General features: G+C 36.6%; 2 protein-coding genes across 2 annotated transcripts; one reads left to right on the forward strand and one right to left on the reverse strand.

The window, feature by feature from the left end:
* Positions 1–1,074: 1,074 nt before the first annotated feature.
* On the reverse strand, positions 1,075–19,801 carry LOC149572891 (StAR lipid transfer-like protein). The gene is made up of 4 exons (XM_089813996.1): positions 19,652–19,801; positions 19,199–19,494; positions 18,999–19,073; positions 1,075–1,519 (listed from the first exon to the last, which is right to left on the reverse strand). Exons 2-3 carry the CDS (start codon positions 19,433–19,435, stop codon positions 19,002–19,004), a joined length of 309 nt encoding a protein of 102 aa, XP_089670122.1. The 5' UTR covers positions 19,436–19,494; positions 19,652–19,801; the 3' UTR covers positions 1,075–1,519; positions 18,999–19,001.
* On the forward strand, positions 5,050–8,322 carry LOC149572892 (uncharacterized). The gene is made up of 4 exons (XM_089813995.1): positions 5,050–5,555; positions 5,688–7,121; positions 7,257–7,545; positions 7,664–8,322. The coding sequence occupies exons 2-4, from the start codon at positions 5,728–5,730 to the stop codon at positions 8,225–8,227; spliced, it is 2,247 nt and encodes a 748-aa protein (XP_089670121.1). The 5' UTR covers positions 5,050–5,555; positions 5,688–5,727; the 3' UTR covers positions 8,228–8,322.
* Positions 19,802–22,800: the final 2,999 nt, after the last annotated feature.

Raw genomic sequence — 22,800 nt, forward strand, 5'->3', positions numbered from 1 at the left:
TGCAATTTAGTGAAGCAAATCTTCAACAGTTGAGAAGGTACATGTAGACTAGATAGGGAGCAAGCCTCAAACTAAAAAGACAATAATCCTCTAAAGTTTATGGAAGACATCTTTATGCAATTTAGTAAGGCTCAATAAAGATTTCTCAAATGTCATTGAGAGTTTTTAAATGCAATTGTGGATAACCCTATCTAATACTTAGTTTCCTAGAACTTTAAAAAAAAAAAAAAAACGTCAAACATATAGCAAAAAGGCTACATAATTATGTATCATGTTTAAAATCCTTCTTACAAAATTTGAATGAACAAAGAGGAATGAGTTCATAGAAAGATCTTTTATAATCTTGGCCAAATGCTTAATATCTACTACAACCCAACAAAATTAATAGAAACAAAAATACATAAAATGCATGTTGAGATATTTATGTGCATTTTTCATTCCTTATGAAAAAATATTAATCCTTCGAGATTGCTTGATATGAGATTTTTAAAAAAATCAATTCCATGGCTCACACTCAAACTCCAATATAATTTTGACAAATGCATTTACCGTTGTCGACTTGAAACTATAGCCTATAATATGAAGAAATGAAAGGCTCTCAAAGACTTATGGATAATGATACTCAAAGACAACTTCGGAAAATGTTCTCGTGTAAAATTCTTCTTTCAAAATTCATGATACTATATATATATATATAAACAAAATCCCATTAATATATGACATGGTTGCTGGTAAACTCATACCTTGGCTCTCGGTATGTGTCTCCCATACCAAAATTATCCTCCATTGTTGGAAACTCAAATGGGGCCAACTCACATCAAAAGATTTCAAAAAGAAAAAGAAAAATCTCTGTATGTCCTATAAGCATTCCTTGGAAATTGGTAAACTTACTATACAGATTTTCCAAATCAATAACATAAATTACACTAGGGTTTTCTTTACAGTTGATATGTAGTTGACAGAGCTATAGAAATACACCAGTAAGTTTGAAGTTTTCTACTTTTGTGCATTAAAATTTACAAGATTTTTGTAGCAAAAAAAAGTTCTTGTCAAATCCCAAATAAGTGATACAAATTCCGATCAAATAAAGGGATAATTCCATTCATATGCTCTCTTAGGATCCCTTGAAAAATGTTGTTCCTTGCATTTTTCAAGGTTTGTTATCATGTAAAATTTTCACAGTCAAATGTGTTGCAAGATCCATACATTGAAGCTTAATTTTGCTTAGCTCAAAACACTCAGGATCTAGCACAAACAAAAGAACCATTTAACATGTCTCACTTTACTAACCTTTCATGCAACAAGAAAGTCTCTGATTATGTTGTTCAACAGTCAAATTGCTCATTCTGAATAGTAAAGAGAAAATTTTAAAATGGAGAATGCTACTAAAACCTTTCTGAGAGACTTGAAATTTTCCAGCCAAGAATAAAAAGTTGCCGGGGCATCCAGTTCAATATAATTTTCTTTCCATTGCTCAAGGCCATATTCTCAAAAAGAAATCTCTAAACTCCAAGATATCCTGCCAGTTAATTAAGAACATTCTAAATACATCATTAAAGTTATAACCATTGGGAGACTAACTAAACCAATCAACAGCATAAGAATTTTGAGGAACTAACTTCTGATCCTGACACAGAATTGTAAATATCTAATCTTCATTTATCAGCATTTTCTTTTGGCAGAAAAGGAAATAAAAAAATGTCGATAAAATCACTTGCAAGATGTGTCCTGTCGCTTTGGAAGTGATAGACCTTTTACCAGAAATTTAAAACACAACTCTTCCAGCCTATAAGATTCAGACATTAAAAAACATAAATGGAGTAAATCAGAAACCATGCCTAAAAATTGAAATGTTATTTTCAGTTAGAGACATATATATTTACATGAACTTGGGCATCTAGAAAAAATATCAGGAGAAATCTCCTGAATCTTGAACAATATCCTAAAGAATCATGAATCTTCAACAAAATCTCCTGAATCATCATGTTTATAAAGGGCATTTTTATTCTGCCATAAGCATTTTTCGAAACAAATACATATAATAACTTTATCAATTATCATACTACAGACCTTCAATAAATCAATTGATGTCATATAATACAGCCCCTGGTAATCAAATGACTCAAATATGTCAGTCACCATCAACCAATTTGACAAGAACCTTGAGAAACATATAGTGAAGCAATAGTCCTCAAATTCCTGATTCGATTGCACTTCCTTCTTTTAAAATTAATCTGATAAATCGTTTATTACTATATAATTGATTTTATTTAATTTATGTGTTTATGGTTTGGGGTTTTGACCAAATTCAGTTTAGCCTCTCTTGCTTTGTTTCATTGTTTCAGCTTTTGAGTGTTTGGTTTCTTTCACTGCCTACTCCTAGCAGTATTTTACCTTAGGTCCCATAACTATTATTTTCAAGTCAAATTAGCCTATTTTAGTCATTATAATATTATATGGACATTAATATAATTTCTTTCTTTCTCAAAAAAATGAGTCAGTATATTAAAGGTCTTTGTATGCATGTGTACCAGATTATTATTTGTAAGGCCTTCATTAGCCTCATCAGCAAAGCAGAAATTCGAGGATGAATCCCAACCTTAATTCTTGAAAATTGAGGCTAAGAGGCATTCAAAAGGAGCCATGAGTCCAGTTTGTTGGAGGCATTGCTCCCATGTAGGGATCTAGAGACTAAGAAGAGATGGTGGTTTATTGATTAGCTTACATATGAAACTATAGGAAAATGTGTCAGATCAAAAGATTCGAGTTTTTTGTTGAAAGTGTCTCCTAAAAAGGAGTTTTATGTCTGGAGATAAGTTCTTTTTGTTGTGAATGGAAATCCCAATTATAAGTTTAATACAAGTAGTTTTTTAATGATTTGTAAAAAGAAAATTTACTTTGAGAATTTTCGAGCTGAATGTTTTAAGTCAGTGTTATGTCAAGCTGTTACAAAGATCTAAAAATGCCATTGAAATACTACAATATAAATTAAAATTGTCAGCTGTGTCAATTATGTAGTAATATAGGTGATGATTTGTCATTAGATAATTTTGATTCAAGGCATTGCATCCAAAAAATATATTCACTTTCCAGCATGAGTTTTAGCTAACCTATCATTGAAGCAACTGAGTAACTAAGTTGACAATTCCAGCTCAGATATGATGGTATGGCAGATTATTTTTCTCACATATTTTCATATATTCTTTGTTATAATGTACAATCAATAATCATTATTTATTGATTCAACATCAAATGTCAAATGTCAAATGTCAAACCAATACAAAAAATAAACTCAATAACCCTCATATTGCTCTTCATCAAGAGCATCAAGTTCAACATTTGATCTGTTTGTGTTATACCCAATTCAAAAGAAATTGTAGCCTACCAAATACCAAGCTTGTTCGTCAGGTAATCTTGTCTGCCCTATGTTATTATTGTCCCTCTTCTTTTATATCATTGCAGTGATTATGTAATGAAGCTTTTGGAGCTATTTATTGCTGAAGGACAAAGAAGTTCTCACCAAAGAAATTTTCTGTGTGAGGCGTTTTGAGCGCACACTCAAAATGGGAAGATGAGCTTGGCTTTTGCAAGTGTCTGATTTGCATATAACAATGTCAGAGTTCTACTTTCAAGGGAACCCTCCATACAAGGTAAAATGATGAGAGTGCTTGTTGGAGTGCACACTAATAGCAAGGAATATTTGAACTAAAAATACAAGTCTTCAAAGGTCTCTATTAAAATCAAATTAAAGCCAAAAAATAGAGCATATAGAGACACATATTTGTATAATAGCACAAGCATTTTCCGAATTTACATTCAGCAATGATGTACATTGCTTCCCTAAATGAAAAAGGAGGCATTTCAATCTGTTTTGCAACTTTGTGATGACGCTAGAGCACAGGCCTTGTTTAGATAGAAAATGAAAGCTTTCAAGGTGAAAATCATGCCCAAAATAGAGTCATGTGCCACAAAAGGGCACTAAATCTTTGTGAGTTCAAAAACACATATATAAGGTGGAAATTGCATGCCTTAGAACTCAGACTAGTATGCTTTCAAAAGCAACAATGTCCCTTTGTATGATTGATTGAGTGCTCAAGATAGAAGAATTGGTGGATAAAAAAGACTATTGATTCTAGTGCATCCCAGAATCACATGTAGAATTTGCAGAATACTGAAAGTTACATTTGGGGCATGAAACCCATCAAAGAGAATGTACATTTGAAACAATTTTTAATCAGAAAAAACTGGTGTATGCAGGTACATCCCTAAAAGCGGTATGAAAAATATGTTTTTAAAAATGGAGCTCAACGCTAATAAAGGAGAAGCCTGTGCCAAGGTTTTTAAAACGCACAACATTGAAGGAGTTTTCTCATGCATTTTTACGAAATGAAGGAATTTTTTTAATGCATGTACATTTTGATTATAATCAGCAGCCTAACAAGGGGGCTGACCCTTACACAACCACATCCCAAATGCGTCAAAGAAAACAACAGCAGATAAACAGGGGTGCTGGCTTTTACAAGTAGAGGCCATCAACAGCTTATTAACAGCACACGAATAAAACAAGTGTTTCACTTGAGTTTCAAACTCTATCATCATCTCACGCTGACCTAGAGTTTCAAAAGCCTGATTGAGCCTGATTGGGGAGGTGGCAATTGGGTGAGTATTGGCACCAAAATCCCAAGAAGAGAGCAGAATCCACCCCTTGGGAGTTTCTTCCACTTCAATATTTTATCCCCACTTTGCCTTAAACTTATTTGCCTCAATCAACACCCTAAATTTGGTTTTGAAGACAAACTTCATCTTTGATCTGATCTGAATTGCACATCTTGAAATCTGATTCCTCAAGCTCACCTAAGAATTTGACCATCTAAACTGATTTTGAATCAATAAGTCAGGACTCTTGGGAATTTATCTCATACTTACAACCCTGGACTCAGTTATTTTCATGCCTTCAGGAGCCCTTCTAACACCCATCCAAAGTAATGTTCTTACAACAATGATAAGTCGGGACTCTTGGGAATTTATCTCATACTTACAACCTATGCTCCACGGGGACGCGTCCCCTGCCTCTGTACCCTAGTACCCGTACCGGGTACGAAACGGGGACGCGGGTACGGATTTTGGACGTACCCTGCGACGTCCCTTTTTGAGGGGAAAGGGGACGGTCCCCGAAACGCAAAAAAAAATTTCGTAGGAAACTTGGGTACGGATTTCCGTACCGGGGACGGCGTTCCCGTCCCTCGCCCGTACCCTTTTGCCCACGCCGTCCCCTATTTTCCAGCCGGCCATGGGTGAGTTAAAAAGTTAAAAAAAATGGTTTTTTTTAAAAAAAATTTAATCTTTTCTATTCCGCCTAGGGCCCACATGGATGTTAAGTTGTTAACCCTAATGTGTCTTCTTAAATAGTTAAAGTTGGAGCTCATTGCTCATTTGGAGTTGTTTGCAAGTTGGGAAGAGGAAGAGGAAAACATTGAACATTCAACAACAACAAAAGAGGAGTGTGTTTTGGAGGTGGAAGAGAAAGTTTTGCCTTCATTTCTACTTCATTCTAGGTATGTTTTTTATTTTCTTTTTGTTTGATTCAAACTTCATTGTTGTTTGTTGTCATTTTTCATTTTTTTCAATGACATAAAGAGGGCATGTTAATGGAACATTGAAATATTTTTTTTTTCTATAACTTGCAGCAGTATACTATAAATCATTGTAAAATCCAAAGGCAAAAACATGAGCAGCAGTGAGAGTGAGGGAAGTAGTGATAGCATGGAAGTTGCCATGCAAGAAACTCAAGTGTCACAATTACAAAGACCAAGAAAAAGACCTAGGGCAGCCATTGATGAGCCTAATGTAGATGTCCCTATGCCTAATCCATTTGAGTGCCCTTCCAAAGCCTTAAAACAATATGCCAAAGGCCCATTCAACCCTAAGAAACCTCTCCTACAATTTGCCACAAAAGTAGACAAGAATAAGAAGAAAAATTCGGGGGGTAGTAGGGAATGGGAGTGTCATTTATGTAAGAAGCATTATTTTGGGAGCTACACAAGAGTGTATTGCCATCTTTTATGGATAGGTGGGCAAGGGGTGAAAGGTTGCAAAAAAATTACGGAGGAAGAAAAACTTGAGGCCAATAGGTTGTATGTGGAGGGGGAGTTATTGAAATCCGGGGGTCCTATGAGTAGCACACCCACACCCTCATTGACTCCCACTAGCACTGTTAGTAAAGGGAAGGGAAAGGCCAAGACTAAGAGAGATACCAATGTGGCTGATTTATTTAACATACAAGCAAAAGATAGAGCTGAAGAGTCCATTGGCAGATTTCTTGTTGCTCATGGCATACCATACCATGTTTCTCGTTCCTCATTCTATAAACAAATGTGCAAAGATATTTATGCTGCTGGTCCCTCATTTGTACCACCAGGAGAGACTAAATTACGCACCACTATCCTTGACAAAGAGTACTCAAAAGTAAACATTTTGATGGAGGATATGAGGCAAACATGGATGAGTGATGGATGTTCTATTATCATGGATGGTTGGACCGATATCAAACATCGGCCACTCATCAATCTTATTGTCACTAGTACAGCAGGGGCCTATTTTCTTAGAGCCATTGATTGTTCGGGAAAAAAGAAGGATGCATCCTTCCAATTTCAGATTTTGAAGGATGCTATAGAAGAGGTAGGGACTTCAAATGTTGTGCAAGTAGTCACTGATTCAGCCCGTGTGTGTAAATCAGCTGGATTGATAATAGAGAGCACCTATAGACACATTTTTTGGACCCCATGTTGTGTACATGCATTGAATAACACCTTGAAGGACTTTGGGAAAATTGATTGGATAAAGACTATGGTGTTTGAGGCTAGAGACATGCAAATGTTTATTTGCAATCATCACACATCTCTTGCATTATTTAGGACATTTTCCAAAAAAGAATTCCTCAAGCCTGTGGAGACTCGATATGCTAGCTACTTCATTTTGTTGGAGAGGATGCTTGAGGTCCAAGAGGCCTTACAATCCATGGTGGTCAATGCAGAGTGGAATAGATGGCATGAATCAAGCACCCCAGATGGAAGACTTGTCAAACGAAGAATCCTAGATGAACATTGGTGGACCACAATGAGGTAAGAAACTTAAGAATTGGTGGATATCATAATTGTTATTATTGCTGATTTAATAAAAAAAAAAAATTGATTTAAGCACTTGCTGATTTTTTTAACATATTATGTTTCTCACTTGCAATTTTCTTTCATTTGCAGATACATTTGCTCCTTCATTGACCCTATTGTGCAGGTCATTAGATATGCTGATACTGACTCTCCTAGCCTTGGAGAGATTTATGAGACTTTTGATAGCATGCTTGGGCAGATCAAGCAAGCTGTTAAAGATAAGGAACCTACTTTGGAGTTCTACGAGGAGCATCTTAAGCCCATTGTAATGAAAAGGTGGAACACTATGAACAACCCACTTCATATGGCAGCCTATGCAGTCAATCCAAAATGGTATGCACCAAGGCCTGGGAGAGTGCTTCCATCTAATGATGAGGAGGTGAGTTTAATTTATTAAAGAATTCTGATTTTATAATACATTTTTAAATATTTTATTTTATTTGTAAAGTTTATAAACTCTAAGTTCTCACTTCTTAATTTTTGTTTGTTCAATATAGGTGAAGGACGGCTTCTTCAAGGCCCTTTCAAAAATGTATAGTGCAGAGGATGCTGCAAAAATTCGAGGGCAATGGCTTGACTTTGCCAATCTTCGTGGTCCAACATTTGGTAGACCAGAGGCGAGGACTGATAGAGCTACATTAGCTCAAAAGGACCCGATTGGATGGTGGACATGGCATGGTAGAGATGCACCTGAGCTGAAAGCCCTTGCCACCCGTCTTCTCTCACAGGTTGCGAGTTCCTCTGCTGCAGAGAGGAATTGGTCTACATATAGCTTCATTCAATCGGTCAAGAGGAACAACCTTACCTCTAGACGATCAGAGAAGCTTGTGGCTGTTCATAGTGTATTGCGACTACAGGAGCGACAGAGTCTTGAGTATCGACAGACTCCAGCACTACGTTGGGATGTTAATCCTGAGGATGCATTGCAGATTGATGAGGATAACACACCCCCAGGGCTGCTTGGAGTTCCATTGGATGAGGACCCTCTGCCTACCCCTGCCAGTGATTCAGAGGATGAGATTGATGATGATCTTGATTTAGATAGAGATTTAGATTCCTAGAGGACAGCCATATATTTGGCTTTCTGCTTTTCAGATACTCAGATACATTATTGCTTTTGATTATTATGGAGTTGGACATCTCATTTACACTTCTAGTATTTACTTTCATTGTGTCATTTTGATTTTCATTTCATGCATGATGATGATAGATTGATACTTGGAGCCTTTGGGCATTTTTGCTAATTGTATGCGATATTCGGATATATCATCATATCATATTCTCATTTTGATTCTAATCTTAATAGTTTTCAATTTCCATGTATTCTATGGTGAATGGTTTATCAATGTTATGATTTATCATTGTTATGGTATGCATATCAGAAATATATCTCTAAAGAAGTCTAATTCTCCATATATAAAAAATTTAAAATTCCCTATATTTTATAGCCGTCCCCTGAGGTCCCGTCCCCTAAATTTTGGCTTCGACCCGTACCCGTACCGGAAACACGTTCCCGTCCCCTAAAACGTCCCCGTCCCGGAAACTCCGTGGAGCATAGCTTACAACCCTGGACTCAGTCATTTTCATCCCTTTAGGAGCCCTTCTAACACCCATCCAAAGTAATGTTCTTGAACATTTCAAGGATAAAACTTGTATGGAACCAAAAACCTTTGATCAATTCCATTTTCACCTACCAAACAACAATGAAATACACTTATATGGAAGAAACCACAAATTGAGCTAAGAGACTTCATCCTCAACCACCCGCATATGTGCAAGTGTATTTTTCCCCACTTGACAAGAATGTGAAAGCCTCTTAGATCCATTGAAGTTTGTTGTTTTGAGATCCTTACTCCAAAAGCATCCTAGATAGAGCCTCACTACTAGTCAAGCATCCATAGCCCTGACGAGGTTATCATTGTTGTCCACCACAAACATTGCTCTACTTTTAAGAAATAAAAAATTAGCACTAGTAGAGATATTCGCACACCCAAAGCCAAATTGTTTTTCTTTCTTTACTTTTCTCAATTTTCTTTCTTTTGTGTTCTTTATTTTCTTTTAATACTCTTTTTCTTTTCTTTTTAATCTTTTAATTTAGCTTACAAGTGGTGAAGCTTGTAGAAGGTATAGAAGCTTTTAAAGGATTTCAAAACCCCACCATAGTGCTAAAAGTAAGTGTATGATTTTCACTAATCCCAACTTTACTTTGAGAACTCGAAGCAATTAAGCAAGAGTAATCGAAAGACTCAAGTACTCAAAACACAACCATGACGTTATCCCAAACTTAGGACAAATCCTTTTTGAAAGACTTCATATAGAGATATCCAGGAAATAAACCAAACAAATCTACAAGGAAGAATACCAGAGTGTGTTGTATGATACCTCTCCTTTCTCACAAATTAGGAATCCCTCCAACTAAACTAACCAAAGTAGAAACCTAAACTAAAGCAAACAACTTGGGTCAAAAGACTTGATGCAAACTTACCAACTGACTCTCTAGAGAAACAACAACTAATTGACCGAGCTACTCCAACAAATCTCAAATCAACTAACTCGAGGCAAATTAATTTTGCAGCTCCTAAGGCAACTAAGGAAACCTACTCTAACCCTCTTGAACCAAGTAGTTCAAGACAAACCTACTCTAAGTATGTACAAGACTCCAAAGGGACAACAATCAAAAGAGTTATATTTACACATGATCTAACATGATTTCTCAAAATGTTCAAGAACAACAAGGCTTGGGTAATGGTTCTCAATTTGGCAAATTCATCCTTGTACTCTGAAAAAAAAATGTCACCACACATTCAAACTCAGGAAATATGTTGTGTAAGATCAACAATGACGCAAATCATAAGATCCATGGTCAATCCAAATGCAAGTTGTCCTTTTGAAACTACCATAGTCAAAACAGAAACTTCCAAAACTTTCATCACTAAAAGTAGGTAAAGAGACAACTAGGTGTGTTTCGAATGGCAACTTTTGTTTAAACTCTCACTGATCATCTATAGCTTAAGGGGGTCAAAGTTGAAGATGAATCGCCCCACTAGCATCACCATCAAACTCCTAGGTGGTTAAGGCAAGAACAATCATGAAATCAACACCATGAAATATTGCTCTTGGAGACTTGTCCTTGTACAACATGAACCATTCGTCCTCGTGAATATCCTTAAGCACATCCTCAAATATCAAGGATTCCTTGATGAGTTCTCCCTTGAATATCTCCCCAAGCTGTCCAAATGCAATATCAAATTGTAACACCAACCCAAACTACCCTTCATCTTCATCTTGATAATCATCTTCTATGAGATTGCCAATTGATTTTTCTTTAGGAACATCTTGCAATTCTTCATAAGCATACTCATCAAACATGGTCTCTTCAAAATTTATAGGAAGATCATCAAACACCTCCATGGGTTGATCATCGAATGCCATTTCAAGTGGCAAGGTGTCTAGAGGTCGAAGCTAATGGTGGATCATGCCACTTGCAACAACTTGTTTGTCTTGAGATGCCTTTAGCAAAGACTCCATTTGTACTTCTTTCATGATATCTTAAGCACCCCACCAAAGAATATGGTGGCAATGACATCTTTAAAGGCCTTGTCAAATTGTTCTTCATACTTTGATTCAAATGTGATATCTTGTAATTCCTTGTCTTTATGCATACTTTTGATTTCATGGTATTTGCAAAAAATTAAAAATACATTAGACATATGTTCATGTCTTTTATCTAACCTTGACAACCTTAACATACTAACCAATTTACCTTCCCACTTTAGCTTTGAATTCTTTAAATTTTCTATTGGCTTTAGACTTTTGCTTGATAGAAAAATATCTAAGTATTTCCACTAAAATCATCAATGGAAGATAAGAAAATAAGTGCAAACTCCAAATGATAGAGTTTGCATTAATCCATATAAATCACAGTGAACTAACTCCAATAATGCCCATGCTCTATATAAGACTTTAACTAGAAAACTCTCTTTGTAAATTTTTGTCTAAATGCATCTCTCAAATGAGCTAGATAATGGCTCTATAGGTGGCAATCTTTTCACCATCTATTTCTTCTAAAAAAACTCAAAACTCAAAATGTAAATGTTCATACCTCAAATGCCATGGCCATGATTGGTCTAAATAAACATTTTTGAAATAGAATTACTCTTCCCATTGGGAGTTAATGTAGGAGCATCCTGGGGTAGTGGGTAATCTTGCAGCAGCATCGGGCTTGGATTTATGAAACCTTATATTTCGTGCGACAATTAGGGTTATGTTTGAGGCATATTGGTGGACCTTATCCTATGTGCGCATAAGGATTGGAATGATTGTGTTTGAGTTAGAGCCTTTTTTGGTGGCGACTGGGAACGTGTTCCTATTTCTTGGGCGGACCTTGGAGATTGTTTTTGCGTGCTTCAATTTGTCGGAGTTGGCATTTGTGATCTTAGATTGAGATCATTGGATGGCATGTGGCCCTATGTCTAAGGCCACATAATTCTATGTTGTCATATGAGTTAGTTATGCATTATAAACTTGGGGTTTGTCCTAAGTATGTTATTTAATTTAGTTTGTCAGGTCGAATTTTAGCTTGAGTGTTTGTTTAATAGGAGTGTTTATTTAATGTAACTTGCTAGGCCGACGTGTGGCTTGGTTTAGTATAAGTAGAGGATCTTGTGATGTCTAGCGTCATTGAGTTCAGCAAGGAAGAAAGCATGGAATAGCTGAGAGGAGCAAAGTTTAATAGAGCTAGTAGCTAAGTGTGGACTTGGGAAACAATTATGTGGCTTGGTGGCTTGCAAGCACGTGTAGATTCTTCTTGGGGTTTTCTACCAGATTGTGGAGTTGGGCTAGCTAGGGTTTGGATCTTGCAAGGTCTTGCAAAACTGTTGTTGTATTTTCTTATGTATTTGGCCATTACCCGAAAGGCCTTATAGTCGAGCATGTTGGATGTAAATCGTATGATTCTATTGTGAGAATATATGCTATCATTAATTTGAATCTTTGTGTTATTGTTATTTTTCCACTATGTGGTTATTTGTTGGGGCCTAGGTCATCTCCTTTGGGGATACACCTGCCTTGCACTGCATCAAGTGGTATCAAAGCTCGCTGATCAGGTGGATTTGTTGCTTTAGGTTGTTGAAGATCTTGGAAGATGCTTCTGAGAAAATTGGATCCTAGGGCAATTGCAGATCTTTGTAATGTTGTGGAGACTAGGATTTTAGAGCAGGTTAAAGCGAATTTCAAATCTGAGATAGAGTTGATGAAGAATGATATGGTTGTTGATATCATGAGAGCTATAGCCGGTGTACCAAGGAATGTGGGTACTAAGGATGGTTATGAGGAAGTTGTTGAAGACTTTGAAATAGTTGGATATAATGAGAAGATAGAACGAGTCGCATGGAGAGATCTATGGAAGACATAATTGGTTTGTTGGATAGATTTGAAGCTCAGTTGAAGTTGAAGCATAAGATGGATGTTTCTAATTTGTCAAGTACTTTGAATCTTGAAGACTTGATTGATTGGATTGGTGAGTTGAAAGACTACTTTGAGTTAGAGGGTATTGGTGATCTGCTCAGTGCTAGTTTGTGGTGACTGATCAGGAAAGTTTTGCACATACTTTATAAATTCTTTGGAAAAAAAATTTGGGCCCTATTTTATCGAGATTTTGGGCCAACATATAATTATTAATTATAACCCTAAGGCGGTAAAAATACTTGTATAAAAGGGCTTAGAGTTAGGGATTGTTCACAAGGTGATGCGAAAATTGGTTCTTGCGGCGGTATTGAGCTGTAAGGGATTACAAATTGTAATTAGGTTGTAATCACTAGATCGTAATAATATCGGACTTGTTGTTTGGTAGACGTAGCCCAAGGATTAGGTGAACCACGTTAAATCTTGGTGTCTTGTGTTCTTTTTTGTGTGATCTATTATTTTCTAATATTGTTTATATTTGCATGTAATTGTTATTTCTGTCCATGGTTTAATCCTAACACTCAAAGTGAGGTTGGCACAGACTAAGCTGGAAGGACGTGTTGCTTTAAGGTGGAAAGAATTACAAAGAGATAGAGAAGAAGGTGAAATGAAGATCACTAGGTGGAGATTGATGGTGACTAAATTGAAGGTCAAGTTCATTCTTGTTGATTATGAACTTGAATTGTTTAAGAAATTGCAGAATTTGAAGCAAAAGGTTATGAGTGTCAAGGATTACACCGAGGAGTTCTAAAAGTTTAACAATTCGGTCTGAACATAAAGAACTTTCTTAGGAAAAGGTGAGTAGATGTATTAATGGTTTAAAATTCAACATTCAAGATGAGATTGGCATGCTGAAGATTGATTTGGTTGAGGATGCTTAACTGTATGCTCTAAGGGCAGAAGATAAGTTGAAGAGAAGAAATCAAGGTAATTCCTAAGGGAAGGAGAAGCAGGATCACTTGGTGAAGAACAAACGGATTACTAAGGATGAACCAAAAACTGTTGAACGGAGGAGAAGAACAGATAGAGGTGAATTTAAGGGTACTTGCTTCAGATGTGGTGAAGGACATAGATCTTTTGAATGTCCCAATGTTGACTGGAAGGTTGGAGATAGAAGAGCTACTGTGGTAAATAAGAATGTGGATTCAGTAAATGAGCCCGAGGTGGAAGATAATTTGTTGGTTCGGTGAGTATTGTAAGGCATTAGAACCTTGTCAAAGGAAGAATTTATTCAAGACTCGTTGTAAGTTTGGAGGTAAATGCTTGAATGTGATTTTGGATGGTGGTAGTACTGATAACCTAGTTGTTGAGGAGATGGTTCAGAAACTTGGTTTATAGAGGGTGAGACATCCTTGTCCTTATAGGATCAATTGGTTGCAAGATGAACATGCTTTGGAAGTGAGGGAGCAGTGCCTTGTCAATTTTCAAATTGGGCAGTATGTTGATCAAGTGTTGTGTGATATTGTGGACATGAGTAGTTGTCACATATTACTTGGTACACCTTGGCAATATGATTGCAGGGCAGTGAATGATTGTGTCAAGAATGTGTTTATTGTTGAGAAGGGTGGCAAGAAGTTTTCACTGATTCCTTTGCAGAATGCAGAACTCGATAGAAGAAACTTGAGTTTTGGTAGGGGAGTTGAGTTAGAAGATTCTCGCCGGATTAGAGATCAGCATGGGAAACAAACTTGTGGCACAATATAGACAGATGTGAAGATAATAATTGCAAGAAAGAAGTTGCAGAAGTGGAATAAAGGCAAGAGTGCACAAGTTGATAACTTGGAGGACGTGTATGTGAAGAACTAGTTCGGGGTTTACGTGTTGAATCCTAGAAGATGTTCTTCCACCTACTGAGAACATCTTTTCGCACCTAGGGTGTCTAATTTAGGAGCATCCTAGGGTAGTGGGCAATCCTTCAGGAGCATCAAACTTGGATTTTGTAGACCTTACGTTTTGGGCTGTTAGGGTTATGTTTGAGGCATATTGGTGGACCTTATCCTATGTGCACATAAGGATTGGAGTGGTCATGTTGGAGTTAGAACCATTTTTTGTATTTGCTAGTAACATGTTCCTATTTCCTAGGTGGACCTTGGAGATTGTTTCCGCAAGCTTCGATCAATGGGAGTTGGCTTGTGCGATCTTAGATGTGGATCATTGGATGGCATGTGGCCCTATTTCTAAGGCCGCATAATTTAATGTTGTCATATGAGCTAGTTATGCACCGTACACTTGGGGTTTGTCCTAAGTATGTTATTTAATTTAGTCTATCAAGCTGACTTGTGGCTTGAGTGTTTATTTAATGTAACTTGCTAGACCAATCTGTGACCTGGTTTAGTATAAGTAGAGGGTCTTCTGATGTCTAGAGTCATTGAGTTCAGCAAGGAAGAAAGCATAGAATAGCTAAGAGAGGCAAAGTTTAGCAGAGCTAGTATCAAAGTGAGAGCTTGGGAAACAAGAAGGTGGCTTGCAAGCATGTGGGGTTTTCTACCAAATTGTGGAGTTGGGCTAGCTAGGGTTTGGATCTTGCAAGATCTTGCAGAACTGTTGTAGTATTTTCTTATGTATTTGGCCATAACCGAAAGGCCTTACAGCCATGCATGTTGAATGTAAGTCTTATGGTTCTATAGTGAGACTATATGTTGCAGTTAATTTGAATCTCAATGTTATTGTTATATTTCCCTTGTGTAGTTATTTGTTGGGGGCTAGGTCATCTCCTTTGGGGTTACACCAGCCTTGCACTGCATCAAGAGTATTGACTTTGAAAGGGAATCATTTGATTTCTAGTCACCTATACTCTTGGAATCAACCTATTCTGTGGAAATATTAACTTTGCAAGGTACCTTGAAGTGTTTTTATTCTAGTTGTCCAACATTCATATGATTATGCTTCATTCCAAATACAAAATAAATATCAAGGATAGATCTTCTTTCACCATTCTTTGTCAAAACATTTATTACCCTTTGATCGTTACAGATTTATTATCATTTCTAAATTTCATTTTTGGCTTTACAAAATCATCAAAGCTAGCAAATAATTATTTATTTCCTGTCATATGATTACCACATCCACTTCTAAGAATCAAATATCTCTAAAAATGTTTTGAGGAGCATAAAATGTGATAAATAAACTTCCAAAATTAGATGTAAATTGATATGTGTAATTGGCATTCCCCTTGTCCATGTCTCCTTGTTTCTTTCAACATTCATATGCAAGATGCCCATATTCTCACAATCATATGCATGATGTCCATATTTTTTGCAATAATACCATTAAATGTTGGGTTTATCAAACCTCTATAAATGTTGTTGCAAGTGATTATTGGCATGTCCTCTACTGTTGTGGCATTGATTTATTTGATTATTATTTTCATCTTGATATAGACTACTCCATCCACCTCTATATCTACCTCTTCTTATGAAGCTTGACCTTACTCTTCCTCTACCAAAAGGTTCTTGAGACTTGAAAACATTCTTTTCATTTGATAACACAAATGTTATTAATTCATCAACTAATGATTGTGCTAAATCTTTGAACTCCTCAATTGCTACATCTATAACATCAACTCTCAAGGTAAATTCTGAAGAATTTTTCTATAATCTGTAGATCAGTTATTTTATCTTATTTTATCTCCATTTATCTAATAAAATTCATAGCTTGACTCACGAACTAGTTTACAAACTCAGAATCATTCATTTGCAAATCCTCGAAATACATCCCTCAATGACTGTGATTTCAACAATTTCACATTATTGGTGCCCCCTAATATGTTGTTTCCAAAATATCCCAAGCTCTCTTAGACTAAGATGTTCCAACCCTAAGAAATATAGATTTATCCATTGCTTGTTGAATGAGAAATCATGTTTTGGCATTTATTTTTTCCAATTCTCCCTTGAACATTTTTTCTCAATGTCAAAGCTCAATAGGCAGCTTGATCTATGAGCTCTACAAATCCATTTTGAATTAAATCCCAAACATTTTGTAAGTAAAACAATATGTTCATCTTAAAACCCATCAATTGTAATTCTCGCCAATGAAAATGGAAATTTGGGGTTGTGTATGTTGTTTCTATTTATCATTGTTGTCGTCTAGCTCCTTATTTACGTGATTCTTTATTTTCTTTTGGCCTCCAAAAAGACTATGAATCCCTTTTCTTACATTGCAACTTCTCTCAAATTGATCCCTCTTTTTTTAATTTTTGACTTGAACATTGCAATCTCCTTTAATTCAATTACAAGCTGAATTAATTTTGTCTGGAAGCAGCTACAACACAGGTGTCTTCAACCAAAAACTTCAAATGCGTTCCTTTTTCTAACAGGCAAAATCTGGGACCCACTTCATTATCTGCTGTCCCATATAGTACAAGATCAGAGGGAGGTTTCACTGCCTGTTCAGAGAGTGCAGATCCCTATCAGCTTTCTTTAAATACACCGACCAGCGATGCCTTGCGCTTTACCTCTGTAAGTCCATGCAGCTTTGTGACCACACTCTGCAGATCCTATTCCCTTAGACCTAGGCCTCGGATCAGCTTATCATATCTCATGTCCGGGCCATGAAGCGGTCACCCAGTACTCTGTTCGCCAGCCACACTAGATCCATGAGACCCTGCAACGGGTTCACTCAGCAGCAACACTCCATCTCCAGCGATACTCAAAGATTGACCAGGTCTCCTGCTCGCCCCAGACTGTACCCTTCAGTGTTGGACTTCTTCTCGCCAAGGCAGAACCCCTAGTCCTTTCCTCAGCAGTTTTCTTCTGCTTTCTTGCTTGCTCTTTCTCGAACACCATTTGGTGCTCTTGGTGTTGGTTGTTTCCTTGTTTGTAAACTTTCCCCTTAGACCCTTTTGGTGGTCTCTTGGACATTAATAAATTTATCTTATCTCTTTCCAAAACAAGAAAAAAATTCTCCACAACTTCACTAGATGCTCAGTGTCAATCTTCAGAGACAGCAATTTCAATATTGCAAATTTAATCTTCAACTCATGATCTTCACAACCTAGCTTTGATCTCCTAACCTCACTCTAATACCACTTTTAAGGGTATAGAGACAAAACAGAAAACTTAAACAAATTGTTAAATATTTCTTGTATTCAACATGTGTGTAAAAGCAATTACATTATGCCTCAATAAATAGCTTCAAAAGCTTCATCCCATGATCCCTGTACTTATGTAAATGAAAGATAACAAGAATAACATAGGACAAGCAAGACTCTCCACCTGATAATAAATTGAATGTTTCTTGGAATTTGGCAGCATACGAAAACTTCCAATTTGTATTAAAACGTTGTAATCAAAAACCTCTGTGAATTGAGGAATAGTGCAACGGTTTTACACACAAGTTGAATGAATAGAAGAATTATTGTTTAACACACAAGTTGCATATAAGAATCATTGCAATAGCACTTTGTCTGAGTTATCAGCTTCGCCTCTATCCCCTTTATGTTGAAGTATTTCAAGACCCTAAGCAGCTGGGATAAAGGCACAATTTCTTTCAATTTGCCAACCTAAGCCTTCCTGTCAAGTGATTTTAACCTCTTGGCTGACAGACAACAATGTATGGGCGTAGTTGAGAGTGTTATGTTGACTAAGAATCCTTGAGGTCGCAATTTCCTCTTTAATGCCAACTGATCACAATCATATGCCACTTAGCTTGAGTTTGGTCGCTCCCTTCTGTTCATTTTGCCAACATCAGGCTTCAGTCATACAGATTTATAGCTTCGACCATCATTCGTCTGCCCTGTTGCATGAGTCGCATTGTGTTGCCACCATTTCCAGCTTTCTCCCACACGATTTATAAGGTGTTGCCACTCTTAAACTTGCATTGCATGTTTTGGAGACTTTTGCCAACTTTGGAAACTGAAATATGCAACTTAGATTGTTTATTCCATTTGCAAACTCTTATCTAACTTAAAAATATGTCTTTTCCTTGACATTTTACCAATTAGAAGACTGCTGCTACTCCCCAAACGCCATTTTTTAGCTCATCATTTAAATTGTTCACAAAATCTCCACTTTGGCTGCTGCAGTGAATGACTCGGAAGAAATGGCAAGTCTTTGTGCCTAAATACGCAATCCGAAAATGCCAACGATCAATGGAATCAGCGAAGCGCACAACAGCAAAATGAGATTCGATGGCTTCAATGCCGCAGAAGCCATTGAAAAATTTGTCATTGCACATAAAAAGAAAACCCAATTATCAAATCCCACAAGTTTTCGGAACAAGGCATACAAAGTTTTTCAATTGCCCTTCTAGAAGGAAAGATAGAGATCACTTTTTCACACAAGACAAACAGTACAAAACTGAATACAACAAACACACAGAGTCACGGATCAAAAAGAGCCATTCTTTATCCATCAAATATGGATTTCTAACCTGCTATGACTGACGTCGAGGAGGAACCCCTAATCTTCTTCTAATACTTTCTCCTAGTCGAACCAGATCGGTCACCTGGTGTTCAAAAGCACAAAACCCAAATCAGTGAAAATGTATGTACTTCCACGAAAAGGGCAAGCAACAAATTGGCTGCAACCAAGGTGAAGATTGGAGAAACGAAGCTCTAAAGAAAGGAATACCTGATGAATACCAGAGTGGTGGAGGACTCCTCCAAGAGCACAGGCCGCTGCTCCTACATACAGAGAGGCAACTCCAAATGCTTTTACGGGCATCAACGCGTCCCCGCATCCCCTTCTGTATACAACTGTTGCTATTGCCAGTTGCGTCACTCCCCCTGCAACCCACCAAAACCCTGCCCCTCCTCTTCCTCCTCCTCCGTCCTCCTCTTTCTCCATTGATATGCACTGCACTATCATCACCACATCGCTGCTGCGCTCAGATTGTGATAATGGCCACCGTAAGCGTTCTCATCAGTCTGCATGCAAAAACCATTTGAGTTTACATTAGAACACAGAAATTTTGATGTAATGATCTGCTATCTCAACAGCGAAGTCTAGAGATTCTCTTCAAGTGGAACAAGATTTGAACTACGCAATTCGGCTACATTGACAGAAATGAACTGAATGGATTACATGAATCGAAGTTGAATTTCTTTCAATTGCATTCACGTCATTCTAATCAAACCGGTATTCAGGAGAGGGCTCAAATTCATTGTGAGAATTTATGAGTTGATTGAATGAAGGATTTTAATAGCCTTCACGACTCCCAGTACTCATTAAGGCCAAGAGGAGAAAGAATGCTACCTAAAGTTGTACATTTTAATAGATGGATCTTTTCGAGGGGCCAAATACTAGGCCAAAGGCTATTGGACAACTTTTATGCACCCCCTACAATGTTAAATAGTGTAACGAAGTTATATTTTCATTGTAAATTGGTGCATTTTGGTGGCATCGTAGATGGCGCTACAAAAACTAGTCTATGGAACAAGATTTTACTCTTTTTTGTTCGGCCTAGGAGATAGAAGCGTCTTCATCTTTTTAATGGTCTTTGTTTTTCAATAAATTGTGTCTCACAAATAACCATTAGATTGGAATGATGGTTTCCATTCTTAAAGACATTATATTCTATAATAAACTATTTTTTATGTTTCTATGTGTCCTTTTTATCATTGTGTTTTCGTTTTCATCTTCATGTTTTACATTATAGTTGATGAGTTGGTTTTTAATTGAGCAATAAGATTTTGGTTCTCCACAGAATAATAACTATTCTCTATCTTTTTTAATAATTGTCATGCTTGAATTGTAAGGCAAGAAAACTCAAATATTATTTTTACATCTAATAAGTACACAAACTCGTACAAATGAAATGCATAGTGGCTTAGAGTAGAGGAACTAACAATATAGTCTAAAGTTGTGTGACACTTAGTTATTATTAGTTAATTTTGCCACCATTAGCCCATTATAGGTAAGTCAATCCTAGAAACCTTTATCATGGGCTAAACTTTGTCAAGGCCAACATGTCATGTTTTTCAACATTGTTACTAACACACCATGTTATCTAAAGATTAGTTGCTAACACAACTTGTTATCTCCCCTTGTGGTTGCCTTGTACCCCTACAACGTTACCTTATGGTTTTAATTGATGTTAATGGGTGTGTGGAGGAAAGAAAGTTTGCACATCACAGCCTTGCAATGGTGTGAGGAAGAAAAAAATGATGTTTGTGGGTGTGTGGGGAGCCAACACCAAGGATATATAGGAGGTTTATGTCTCACATCCCCATTAGGATACAACATACTAATGAGTGTTTCTTGCAAGTACATAAGGTAGCGATAATTCATCATGCATATTGCTTTGACATTCTCTTTTTGCTAGCAACCTAGTTTAACTTGTAACAGTTGTAAGGTAAGCGCATGGGGCTAAATTCAATGCCGAACTACTTATTTGGCCATGTGCGTGCAATTTGAAGGTGCTTTATACCTATTTACAATTTGCAATTGTCGTTCCTTTTGATAGGGACACTTTTTAATACCAATTTGTTGTTAAGTATGAGCTTTTATTTCCTAACTGTAGATTGTGCATTCATTTGGACCTCTTTCTATCACTTCTATGGATCAAATTTGAAATAGAGAGCAAATGTTTATGTAATATTTATTTATTTTTCCTTCTATAACCAAACTCTAAATTAGCTTGGGGTTCAATCTCATTGAAAAATTTGAGCTATGTATGATCTATAAACATATTTTTTGTAAATTATTTTTCGGATTCTCTTGTGGCTCTTTTACAATTTCTATGCTTTGCACTTGTGACTTTCCTTTTCCTAATATTATTATTAATCTTTTGTTTTGTCTCTTCTTACATTCAACTATCTTGTGTATCTCCTTGCCTTGTGTTAGTTTAAAAAGTTCTATTCTTAGCTTATGTGTTGTGTTAGATCTTCTTGTTAGTTATTGTCTTGCCAATTTAATTGTAGCATTTGTTAATTTTTAACATTCATGTATGTCCTTGGAATGGAATAAGATATAATAACTATGTATTTTGGGGTACTTAATTGATGTTTTTATGTAGTTATAGGTAGGAAGAAACCATGTTTCAACTTTGTGCATCGCGCTCTTTTATTTTCTTGCAATCCTTCTCTATTTTCCCTCAAAGTTGTCACCTTAGATTATAGGTGCACCCTAACTGGAAGGAAGTCATCCTTATCCAAATATTTAATCTCACATGTACCAAATCACATAAAATGAGGTTGATCCACTATTTTACAAAGTTTCTTGGGGGTCATACCTTAAGCATGATTTTTGGCACACTCGATGAGACAAAGATTCAAATTAGTATTAATAAAATTTCTATCGATTAGCTAGTATAAATTCCATTCGCTGAGAATTTAGGTGTTATTCTCACTACTAGTTTATCCTTTATAGGTAATTCGTGACATAGGGAAGGATTAAAAGCTAGGGCTAGATGCACACCTATCTATCCAATCACCTTGCTAAGTAAACATAATGGAAGAAAACAACATAGAGAACAACACCAAGGAGAGAAGGAACAAAAAATACTTTATTAATTCATCCAATCATCTGCATACATGCCCAGTTGTGAGGCCTTCCGGGTTATGACAAACAAGATTTACAAAATCCCAGACTTAGAATTTTCACAAGTCCTTAATTTAGACTTTCATCTCCCTCAACTTCACACTCTCCCTCTTAGCATACCTAACTTAACCTAAACACCCCTATTTATACTTTCCAAAATGGATTACAAAAGATTCTAGATTATTACAGAATATAAGGTCGACCTCAAAATGGTTTGCACCCATCCCAAGATAAGATTCATACATTAAATTCATTACCTAAATTAAATACACAAGTTGGCTCAAACTAAGAACTAATCATAGAAAAACTTGATCAAAAAAGGAATCGAGCATTAGAAAATATTAGGTTCACTTGACACGTGAAGGAATACTTGGCTACCAAAGCACTTGGTCAATACTGGGCAACTCAACCAACGCTGAACAACTTAGCCAATACTAAACAACTCGGTAACAACTGCAGCTTGGCAACTGTTGGAACTCGACACTAAAAAGAAAAATGAACAAAGATGAGCAAGATAGAAAGGCAACCTAGGGTGCTCCTTCATCAATTCAATCAAACATTTGGTGGCCCTAAGCGCATAGCTACTAGTTTTGAGTAGTCATTGTGTTGGTATGTGTAAAGATCATATTTGATCTTTCATGCTTTTCAAAGTTTTCTATGAAGTTTTTGTTTACTTGAATACCTAATCATGG

The sequence above is a fragment of the Cupressus sempervirens genome, chromosome 2, assembly GCF_028749045.1.
Source record: "Cupressus sempervirens isolate cs-2001-9-10 chromosome 2, ASM2874904v1, whole genome shotgun sequence".
NCBI lineage: Eukaryota > Viridiplantae > Streptophyta > Pinopsida > Cupressales > Cupressaceae > Cupressus > Cupressus sempervirens.